Source organism: Charadrius vociferus, unplaced genomic scaffold (genome assembly GCF_000708025.1).
Source record: "Charadrius vociferus isolate BGI_N301 unplaced genomic scaffold, ASM70802v2 scaffold18, whole genome shotgun sequence".
NCBI lineage: Eukaryota > Metazoa > Chordata > Aves > Charadriiformes > Charadriidae > Charadrius > Charadrius vociferus.
Window position 1 is genome coordinate 557158 of NW_009649565.1, and position 11538 is coordinate 568695.

Here is an 11538-nt window from a genome sequence, read left to right on the forward strand (position 1 = left end):
GCTCTCCTGACAGCACTGTTCTACAGCTCTACACCAAACCCCTCCAAAACCCACCCCAACTGCGCAGGATGCACTGAATGCCTCATTATCCCAGGGACCAGGGCAGGATCGCTCAATGCATCCGTACCCTTGAGATACACCTGCAACATTGGCACAGCTGCTTGTTCCCTCCCAGACACCCCAACTTCAGGCTCGTTTCATGCCCAAGCTCCTGAAAACGTACCACGAGCTGGGCGCTCCTCTGTAGCTCCATGGCATGGGCCGCCTGCTGCTGCAGGATGTACAGCTCGTGCTGCCGCAGCAGCTGCTGCTGGGAGAGGAGCTGGAGCTGGTGAGCGTGCTGGAGGGAGCTCCTGGTCGGCGGGTACATGGCGGGCCACAGTGGGGGCGCCCGGTCCATCAGCTCCGCTGGGGAATGAGCAGAGATGCAATCAGAGAAGCAGGAGGGTGGGGATGGCTGGAGGATTCAGGATTGCTCAGGGCAAGCGTCTACCCCAGTCCCCAGGGTGTGGGGGATGCCAAACATCAGGCTACGCAGAAATGCAACCAGAAATGCAGAGGGGAAATGGAGCTGTCTTCCCCTCAGTAGCCCCGCTCACACCACCCCACGGGTTCTGGGGCCATCTGATGTGCTTTTCTCTCTAGGCACCCTTAGCTTGACTGTCCCTGGCTAAGCCCACAAGTAGTTTCTCCTAACCAAAGACCCAAACTCTATGGGATACTGCAGGGGGTGAGGAGCCACTGCTGAAGACTACACATTTCCACCTCCAAAGCAAACATACCAAGAGGTCAGCTCACGCCCACCCTAGAGCTGTGGCTGCTGGTCCTATCCAGCCCCCTCCAAAGCCTGTTTCCTCCATAGCTGCCAAAGCGTGGTCCTCAGGGACGCGCTCACATCCTTACCGAAGTGTGGCAAGTGCTCGCTGGGGATCACAACAAGCTGCCCCGACTGCGGGTCTCTGGCAAACTGGTAGGCGGAAGGGAGAGCTCCCCCCATGGCAGGGGGGAAGCCTGGAGTCATGCCCTGGTGCAGGGAAGGGTGACCAAGTCCTAGAAGAAAAACCACCACAGTCACAACTCAAGGGATGCAGGCAGCTCCTACCCACACAAGAAGTCATCTATCGTTTGACTCCTCCAAAATACCTCCTTCCCTTTCCCCTCCCTGGACTGCATCGGTGTGAACACCCCGTGGACACATCGCTCCCTCCCAGGGCACTCACCATAGGGATGGCCGGCCAGCCACATGGAGGGGCTCCCCGTCCTGGGGAGCCAGGGGTGGGCTGCCAAGTGCGAAGCCGGGTCTGCAGACCAGCGCCCGGAGCCCGTCAAGGCTGGGCCTCCCGTCACCATGAGGTTGGAGTTCAAACCGTTCGTGGCGCAGCCGGAGGGGTGTATTCGGGCAAAATCTGCCAGCTCCTTGCTCTCTCTGGTGATGGGGGAGGCAAGAGAGAGAGACAGAGGGTCTGAGTGCTGCAGGTTACTGCGTGGCCGGAGGAGCCCAGGGGTATGGACCAGCCTGCCGAGCGACTGTGTTTGCAAACCAGGTTCAGACACTCAAGGAGAGCTCTGATGGAGGTGGTTAACATCACGTCTGGAATAAAAAAAATCCCACCTCTCCCCTCCTTTGGAGCAGGCATGGATTTGCAGCAGTCTATTGGGATTGCTCTGCTGTGGATTCAGGATCTGCCTAAAACCCCAAGGTACCCCACTCGGTCCTCCTCTCCACACCAGCAAGGCTGGTGCCAGCAGCTACATCAGCATGGATGTAACCCTGTCCCCCCTCCGGACAGGATGTCCCCATGTTTGTGGCACTGTGGCAACAGACCCCATCCCTCTCCTACCCTCACCTGAGCAGCTTCTCCTGATCCCGCTCCAAGCGCCCTGCCAGGAGGTGGCTGTCCCGGTGGCGGCTCCTCTCATCCCCGCAGTCATCTTCTGAGCGTCCATGCCCTAAAAGACAACCCAGCACCATCAGACATGAGAAACACTCCGGGGAAAGCTATCCCCTCTCCTCTGGGCATGGAGAGGCAGTACCCTGGAAGCCAGCACACCCAAGTGCCACTGTCCCCAAGACGGTATCAGGTTGAAACCCCAAAAGACAGGGCAAGGCTGTCTATGCGATCAAGATATTCTCCCTAAGGTGGGTCCTGGAAGCACCCAGCTGTATATGGTTTCAGGTTCGTGTCTCCAAGCCATCAAGGGACCCACTCCACAGGTCAGGTCGGTCTCCCAGAACAGGACAGCCACCAGCCTGGGAGCAACAGGACCATTTTTGCTGAAGGACGGTGGCAGATTTCCCATCTCAGAAGGAGACGAGGCCCAGCTAAATCCCCACATCCAACCACACGGTCATGTTTAGCGCATCTCACAGCTGGGGGTGGGCGGATTTTATCTCTGCACCTTCTGAAGCACCTTCTGCTCTTATAAACCAGTCTGGGAGCACTGGTTATGCTCCGAATCCCTGTCCTTCTCCAACAAGCAAAATCAACGCTACAGACCCTCACAAAACCACCGTGCTCCGTTATGCAACTCAACCCATCAGTGGGAATCTGCATTTTCCCTTGAGCCACGCAACAAGAAAGGGTCTGGTGAGGCAGGGGCACATATGGCAGATGAGGGCAAGAGTCCAAAAAAAGGCGGCTGGATGTTTGGCTTGAGAAACAGCTCGTCCAGAATCAGAACAGCTCTTGCAAATACAGCTCGGCACGGCAGCAGCCGCGTCTGCAAGAGGTTAGGAAGCACCTTCACAGGAGCAAACAGCAGCTCCCCACTGGCCCTGCCGGGACCAGGTATCAGGGCCACCCTTCCCTTATTTTATCCAAGGTCTTCACCCCAGCTGCCCTATTTCAGGCTTTTCCCTACTTTTTTCCCTAGCTTCTTGCATAAGCGTTTTTTCCACAACTCCCTGTTGCCCCTCTCCATGTTATGTGCTTTGGTGATAGGACCCGCTCCTAAATCACAGCCCTGCTTGCGGTGAGCTGCCAGCCAGTCTAACGGGACCAGGAGGAAGGTGTTTGCTTCCTCCTCCCAGCAAGTTCTGGGTGCCAGCACATCCCCTGTCCCGGCGATGCTCCGCACCCCGCAGGGCTCAGCGGCGCAGCACGGCCTCGCACGGCCGCACCCTGGCTCCCCAGCAGCCCTTTCCAGGGTCCTCGCTCTCCCGTCTGGATAAGGTTTGGCACATGGGAAAGCATCTCGGAACATCAAATCCATTTTGCTGACAGGCAGTCTTTTCAAGGAGGGCTCCGCTGTGTATTCCCACAAACCTGGACAGCCCGTGGGGTTTTTTGCTGTCAAGTCTCCAATTCCCTCAGCTTTCACTGTCAGAAGGAATCCAGGAACAAGACAACATCTCTCCCGGTTCCTCTCCCCAAGGCTCCTTCCATGGGCTTCAGGCAGAAAGCAAAGACGCTTTAAAACCTGGCACACAGCTCTCCTTCCCGAAGGACTTTCCAGGGTCACCACAATTCCCTTGCAGCCCACCAGGACACCGCGTGCAGTGGCTGTCCCCATCCAGCCCCTCCTCGACTCACCGAATGATGCCCTATGCAGCCTCCGTGGCTCAGATTTACTACCCAGCCTCCATGGCTGGAGGCACTGGGGCTCTCGAACCCCTCCGGAGCCTCAGCATCACTCCCTGCCTCTCCACCAGCATCCCCACTCGCACACAAATCGCTTTCCCCCCCTCTTAGCCCAGTTTTTCCCCCTTTGGAGCCCCTCTTCCTATTTATTTTCCCCAGTCGATGCCCAACTGCCTCTTTGGTGTCAGCGATATGGAGCAAGCCCTTGGTTAACCTGCAGCCTCCCTCCCCTCCTTGGCACAAGGTGAGTTGCCCCCCACCTCCTCCTCCTCCCAGCCTTTTATTAGAAACACATTATTTTGTTATTTCACCTCCGCCCCTCCCTCTCCCATCTATATTACTTGCGCTTCGTTATTTATAGACAGGCTTATCATCTTTTGCTCATCCCCCATCCAAACACACCCGCTTTCTTATTTGTCTAATTCCCGCCGAGCCCCCACCCCGCCGACAGGACATCCCTTTTCTGTACAGACCGATGATTGTCCGGACAGTGAATGATCATTTTGTCTATATATATGAACATGACGCACGGACCGCATAGAAAAATTCAATCAGTTATGCACAGAGGAAAGGCTTAGGTCCGTCTCCTTGACAACCAATGCCCCGCACTAAATACTTGCATTTTACTTGCCAAATACTACAGATTAGCCAACTAAAGCCTGCTTTCTCCTTCTTAAAAGGTCTAAACATTCAAGCACCGTCCACTCAGCGCAAGCAAGCTAATGTTATTAGACGAATATCTCCTGGCACACAAAGCGGGGGCAGCATTTGGGGGGCGAGAGGAGGAGAAAAGCAGTCTTGTTTTCTGTCTGAAAGCCAACTGCATCACTTAGCAACGAGCCCAGAGGCCTGCCAGAATTCAACCCTTGTTTGCAGCCTTTTAGTTCGGCTCAGTAAATTACATTTAACGCAAGCTGGGAGGGTCTGGGATGATTGAACGGCTGAACAAACAGCTCCCTGTGCTGCCCACGAGGTCCTCGGTCGGCTCCCGCCCGGCCGTGGGGAGGGCGACGGGAGGCGATGGGAACGGGGAGAGGGGCTGCCGGCCGGGAGAAACCGCCTCTCACCGCCGAGCTTGGGGAGAGGGAGGATAAAGGCAGAAAAACGGGCAAGGCGAATGCTAAAGATGGAAAGCCAACCGTTACTCGCCGGCCGCTCGCTTTGGCATCGCTCCTTGGCACGGCAGAGCCGAGCTCTCCCCGTGCTGGGCAGTCCCCAGGAGTTATCTTGCTACACACGCCAAGCAGAGCACCAAAAAGCTCGCCGGAGCCATCCCCCTCCTGCCAGCACCATGGCTTAAAGCAAAACCATGAGCTTAAAACACCAGCACAAAGGTGGATTAAGGGGTTTCTCTGTCAATCTCTTTGCTAACGGGGATCAAAGACGTGGAGAGGGGTTGTCCTCGGAGGTGGACAGAGGGGATGGAAGATGGGAAAGGGGACACCCTCCTGCATGGGGAGTCTCACTCCCTGCTGCGGTTTATGACGTGCCCTTGGCTGGGAAGGGGAGGCAAAGGGAGCTGAGGACACCAAATTCGGTTCATGCCACACAGTCTGCACTAGGTGGCTGCTCTCCCCAGGGAACAGATCCCACAGGGAAGTCCCCAGACAGGTCTGGGGAACCTACCTTTGATACTGCTGAGAGACAGCGAGCGATCCCGGTCCGCCAAGCTGGGCCCCAGTTTGCTGCTGCTGCTGCTGCTGCTGCTGTTGTCCTTCTGCCGGGCCACAGCCACGGCGATGCCGACGGGCAAGTGCCTCACCTCCACCTCGCCCTGGGAGCCGATGCTCTCGCGGCCAAAGGATTTGGCACTCTCGGGTCTCTCAGGGTCCCTCTTCAGCTGCTTCGCCGGCTGCTGCGACAGCAGCTGCTGCACCTTGGAGGCGCCCAGCTGCGAAGAGTCCAACTTCATGTTGCCCAAACCGCCAAAGGGGCTCTTCTTGCCGCAGCTCTGCCGGGATGCGTTCTCCTTGGCAAACCTGCCGCTGTACTTGATGAGGCTCTGCATGGCCGAGCCTTCGCCGTGGGACGCAGGGTGAAGAACATCCGTGGCTCCCCGTGAGCCCACCACCGAGGACCGTGGCAAGCCGCTGGGGTCAAGGTAGACCTTCTTGGCTTCCTCCTCCGCCCGGGTGACGTGGTTGTGCTGCGCGGCCAGCACCGCCATCTGCGTGGTGGCAAAGTTACCCATCTCAAAGGGCTTCCACTTCTGCTCGGGCGGTTTCAGCTGACCGTGGTCCAGATGCTGCCGGGAAGAGTCCAAAGTGCCGTAGACTTTTGCCGCTTCTTTGGAGCTGGATCGCTGAAAGCGATCCCGCTCGCAGGAGCGATGCTCTGCCTCCGGACTTGGCTTCAGCAAGTCCTTGGAGGCCAGGAACTCCCTGCTCTCCGGAGAGCCCAGCCCCGGCCGGTTGAGGAAGGGCTCCGATGTGACCTGTCTCTTGAGCGCCATGGAGTTTGCCCTGATCACCGAGCCCTTCTCCCGCAGAGCCTCCATCCTTTTGGCATCGCTGTGGCAAGAAAAGTCCTGGGACAAGAGCGTGCGGGAGGCGTCCGCGAGGCACCGCTCCGTGGGCGACTGCAGCACCCCCACCTTGCCGAGGTCCTTGTCCTTCACCTTGTTGTCACGGGCCTGCGAGGCGATTTGGATGGGCCCGCTCCTCTCGTCGTAGGCTTCGACCGAAGGCACGAAGGTGGGGGCGATGACTTTGTGCTCCCTCCCCAGCTCCTTGGCCGGCGGGAAGATGGTGTACATGCTGGAATGGACGGGCTGCGGAGGGAATGTCGTGGCCGGCGTCATCTTCCCCGGCTGCGAGGGGTGAGGGGCCGGGCAGCTGCAGGAGACGTGCAAAGCACCCACGGAGGGCAGGAGGGGCTCCCCCCGCTTCAGCCGCTCGGCGTGGGCGTGCGCGGAAGGCCTCATGTTCTCGTCGTGCCGAGCGGGATCCTTGGCACAGCGATCCTGCTCGGCACCCAGGACCTTCAGCATGGGGTCCCCGCCGCCGTTGCAGTTGCTGAGGGATGAGCTCTGCAACGGATTCTTGGACTTGGGTTCCCCACCGCCCGCACCCCGATTTGGCATGTGCTCAGCCAGGAACGGAGACAGACGCTCGCCGACCTTCACTGCCTTCTCCACCACGCTCACTTTCCGGTCGCTGTCGGGCTTGGTGTCCTGCGTGAGGTCTACCACGCTGCGGGGCCGGGGCTCCTCCTTTGGCTTGCCTTCCTTCTTGGCAAAGGGCAGGGACAGATCGCTCCGGCATGCCCGCTCCTTCCCACCGGGATCTTTCAGGCCTTCTTTCGAGCTCTTGTGCAGTTGCCCGAGGTCCTTTTCCCGGAGCAAAGTGCTCGACGTGTGGTTGCCCGCGGTCCTCGAGAGGGGAGGCTGCGGGTGCAAAGCGGACTGGCCTGCATGGCTGGACAGGTAGAACCCATCTGCAGAGCAAAAGCAAACAGGATTACCACAGGCCACCAACCTACGCAGAGACAGGCGAGAGGTGGCAAACTGGGAGGGAAGAGGTTTCAAGGATGTCTCAGACACACCCAGAACGGACCAGGGCAGAGGAGACCTGGCACGCATCTCCATATGGCCCAGTTGGGGACACAGGACAGCCCTGTCTCTGGTGCATGCTAAGCCTTGCGATGTGGCAGCACGCGGGGCCTTCAAGGAGGGACCTGGCCAGGTCCCTACAGCACAGCCACATCCAAGACCTTGGTACTGCTGAGCCCAGGAGACATCCCAAGATGACGAGCCCAGGAGGTTCCTGCTCTTCACCCCCACCATCCCAGCAGCCAAGCAAGCCCCAAGGACAGGGCGAGCACCCAGAGGTGACCGAGGGGACCCAGACTCACCTTTCTGCGACTCGAAGAGGCTGTGCTGACCCAGCTGGGCCAGGAGAGGACTGCCAGCGCTGGGGGGCTCGAGGTGGCTCAGGGGAATGTACGACGGGTAGAGCCCGTTAGGCAGATGGGAAAAGCCTGCAGAAAATGGGAAACAGAAGAGGGAAACATGTTTCAGCCCAAGCAGCACGCCGCCTTGGAACGAGCCCCGCAGGAGCACAGACTGTTGTGGCTGTCGGTCCCTCGCGCGCCAGGAGCGGCAGCAGCAAGGACGCGCGTGGCGACGCACGCAGTGCGCCGTGGGGGTCCCCGTTTTAGGTTGCCCGCTGCTGGTCCCCCAGCTCGCCCCTTGCACCTCTGCGGGACTAACTTTGCGAACGGTGGCCTGCAAACGGAACGTGCTTCTTTCTGAGCAGAGCCTTAAACCTGCAGGCGAAACGACCGAGCCACCCGGCTGATAAACTGGTTTATCACAAGTACAGCGACCCGTGGGTGAGGGCACTCCCCCACGCGCGTCCCCAGAAGCAGTAAGACCCTCTCGCCAGCACAGCTTTGCCAACACAGCCCATCCCCACGGCAGGTGCCCAGCACCAGGTATGGGCTTTGTGGAAAAAGCGAGAGCATCCTCCACAGCAGCTCACACAAAGCATCGTTTCACGTACCCAAAACCGGCACCTTCTCCCCAAGGAAGGAAAAACAGAGGAGAAAAAACCTGTTGCCTCCCCAAGAGCTGATACAAAGGCAGTGGGTCCCCAAGGCCCAGCTGCCAGCGGTCTGGATTATGTCCTGGACACCAGGGCCTCCTCCAAGAGTGGGGTCTCCCGCAACATCCTCATACAAATAATCATCATCAGCATTTCATCAGTGAATACAACCACCGTAATAACGGTAATGACACAAGCTGGTGGCTACAGGCAGCAATTTCTCTGCAACACTGCCACCAAACGGCACCCGTGCAATACTACAAACCCCAACAGCGCGAGAACCAGCTACCCAGTTGGTGCCATCATTTAAAAACCGATGAAAAGCCATCAGGAGAGAGTCTGAAGGAGCCAGTCAAGCCCTCTGCAACCCTCCCCCCTTCCCCTCAGACCCCATTAGCATCCAACGTCCCCAATATTCAACTACGCCACTGAAAGCAACCAGGCAACGAGTCTGTCAAGAGTCCAGCATCCAACTGGATCAAAACAACATCACACCGAAACCCAACAGGAGACAGAAGTTCAGTCCCCGAAGCTGCACGTGGAGCACCATCTGCGAGAGCTAGTCAATATTTCACATTATTTAGACAGCCGGGATCTCTTTCACGTACATGTTTGCATCCCGGCACATGTGCTTCACCGACGCGGGGCTCCGCGCAGCTCCTTGCCCAGATCCATCACCCGACAGCTCCTGGCGGCATCACCCCCCCACGCCAACCCTCCAGCCGCAGGACCACGGGAGCCGCTGTGCCCGTGAAGTTCAACGCCGAGCCCGTTCCCAGCAGGTCAAACTTGCCATTTAATTTCATGCAGGGTGCCGTAAAGACAGCACACACACTCACACCTCTCCTTAGTGACCCCAAAACCTTCATACTGGAGCATTTCCAAACACACTTTCTTATCGCAGGGCTGGAGAGCGCTGGGTAGCACTCAGGGCCATCTACCCCGGCTTCGCCGTGAGCAGCTCCGTTCCACCGCGTGTTCTCCCTCAGCCGTGCCACCTCCACCGCGCCGCTCCGGCACGGCTGGGCTGGCGATGAGCCAACATCTGGAGCAGGAGCGACACATTTCCGAGGGAACGCTGGTCCCATCTGGCACAGCACATGGTTGCAGCACGGCAAACTCCCTGGAGCACCCCATGCCACACCAGCCCGGCAGCCCCAGCGCTGGCCATCCCCACATAAGCCCCTTTTCCCAGCCAGACCTCCATCCCAGCTGCAGCTGCTCCGGCAAGCGACAGCACCGGCGTGGAGATTGCGGCGAGACACATGGGCACTTCCCTGTTTGCACATGGTGCGAGGACACAAAGCCACCTGCAGAGCTCCAGGAAGGGGACACGATCCAGCCCTGTCATCCAGCACAGGGACACCTGCACACGCTTAAGCTACTGGTATCCAAGCAGGCATTTTGGCACCAGTTACGCTGCTGGTCCTACTGGGGCAGGTCCCCGCCTGCGGCATCTTATCCTGCCCAGGGATAACACAGGGTTGGTCCCAGCCCCGAATGCTATGGGGTTTCCTCTGCAATCAGCATTATCACATCCCACCGCTGGGATCCAGCCGCAGCCCGGCGCTGCCGGAAGAGGAAGAGTGGGAAAGTCAGCCGAAAGAACGAGGGGATAAGGGACTGTGGGATGACAGCAGCTAAAGGGCAGATAAAATCCCCTCCAGCTGCCCCACATCAGACAAGATGTCATACAATCATAGAATGGTTTGGGTTGGAAGGGACCTTTGAAGGCCACCTGGTCCAACCCCTCCTGCCATGCGCAGGGACATCTTCAACTACAGCATGTTGCTCAGAGCTCCATCCCACCTAACCAGGAGTGTTTCCAGGGATGGGGCATCTACCACCTCTCTGGGCAACCTGGGCCAGGGTTTCACCACCCTCACTGTCAAAAAAAAATATTCCTTGTTATCTAGTCTAAAATCTCCCCTCTTTTAGTTTAAAACCATTACCCTTTGTCCTATCACAATCGTCCCTGATAAAAAGTTTGTTCCCATCTTTCCTGGAGCCCCTTTAGGTACTGGAAGGCCACAATAAGGTCCCCCTGGAGCCTCCTCTTCTCCAGGCTGAACAACCCCAGCTCTCTCAGCCTGTCCTCACAGCAGAGGGGCTCTAGCCCTCGCATCATCTTCATGGCCCTCCTCCGGACCCACTCCAACTACCACAGAGGTTTTCCAGCCGCTGTGCCGGAGCCGGGAGCAGAGCGGTGGCAGAGCAGGTTGGAGACCCCGCAGGGTAGTGTCACCACCCCAGCTGGGAAGCAGCAGCAGAACCAAGCTGATGCCACCAGCCAAACCCCAAAGCCACCTCGCACTGGGCAGCCCTTCCCAGTGCCTCAAGCAAGCTGTGGCAGCGGCGCTGCTCCTGGGAGAGGTGTAATCCCAGTGTGGGGGCTCGAAGTCCATCTCAAAGCTTTGCAGGTGGGGAAACTGAGGCATGGGCAGGTGCAAGGACCTGCCTGCATCACCCAGCAGCAAAACCAGACAGCTACCTGAATCCCAACCTCCAGTTTACCAGCAACGCTGTTTTCCCTTCCTAAATGCCCGGAGGGAGAAGTGGCCTGGGCTGTATTTACCTGTCCCGTTCCCTGCCAGGAACCAGAGCCGGGGGCAGGGATGAGGAATTCGAGCAACAGCCTTCCTGGGGATGAACCCGATGCAAATCCAACCCCGAGGCACTGCCAGAGCATCCCTTCCTCCACACAGCCCGCCCTCCAGCAGCAACGCTGACGGGCCAGCGTAAGACTCGCACACAGCCCCGAAACCTGCCTGCAGGACCTGGAGGTGATGCTGCTCCTTCATCCACTAAGTAGCTGCATCTGCAGGAGGCGGCCGCGGGCAAGTCGCTCCCTCCTTGGATCTCCGTGCCAGAAAGCGATGCCAAAGGGAGAAACTCTACCGCAGTGAGCAACGCACAGCTCACCCCAACCATGGGTTTCTGCCAGGAGAAAGGGAGGGGAAAGGGGGAAACCACAACCATCTCCATCTGCCTGGGGCCAGAGTGTTTGCTGAACCAGCGCAAGAACGGCTTCGCCCAGGGACACGCCGACAGGTCCGGGCAGGCTGAGCCACGCTCCTCCGGCCGACTGCTGGCCCAGAGGCGGGCTGGCAGCACGGCGAGGGCAGGGAGGTGCGAATCGGCAGCTCTGCCAGCACCAGACCGGCTGTGTCTCCCTGCCACGCCATGCCAAACACGCGTGCCCATCAGCACGGCCTCTGGCCGCCTGGGAAAGGCACCACCAACACGAATCCCATGCGGGCACTCTGCTGGTGATCCAAAGCACGGTCGGCTCAGAGGGTAAAAGGGCTTAAGGGGCACAAATATTGTCCCTTAAGACACCTTAACCCTGCAGGAAGGTGACAGCTGGGAGCCAAAATGCAGGTCCCCACTCGGCTCCCCCTGCGATGCTCCAG

At 58.7% G+C, this 11538-nt stretch overlaps 1 protein-coding gene across 1 annotated transcript in view; it reads right to left on the reverse strand.

Moving 5' to 3' along the window:
- The window catches only part of TNRC18 (trinucleotide repeat containing 18), a gene marked incomplete at its 5' end in the record, with an annotated part of 38012 nt that extends 30453 nt beyond the window's left edge, over positions 1-7559 (reverse strand). The window contains 6 exons of the mRNA XM_009890065.1: positions 224-408; positions 904-1050; positions 1221-1426; positions 1848-1950; positions 5208-7016; positions 7434-7559. Of these exons, the coding sequence (XP_009888367.1) occupies positions 224-408; positions 904-1050; positions 1221-1426; positions 1848-1950; positions 5208-7016; positions 7434-7559 (2576 nt within the window). The remainder of the gene's footprint in view (positions 1-223; positions 409-903; positions 1051-1220; positions 1427-1847; positions 1951-5207; positions 7017-7433) is intronic.
- Positions 7560-11538: the final 3979 nt, after the last annotated feature.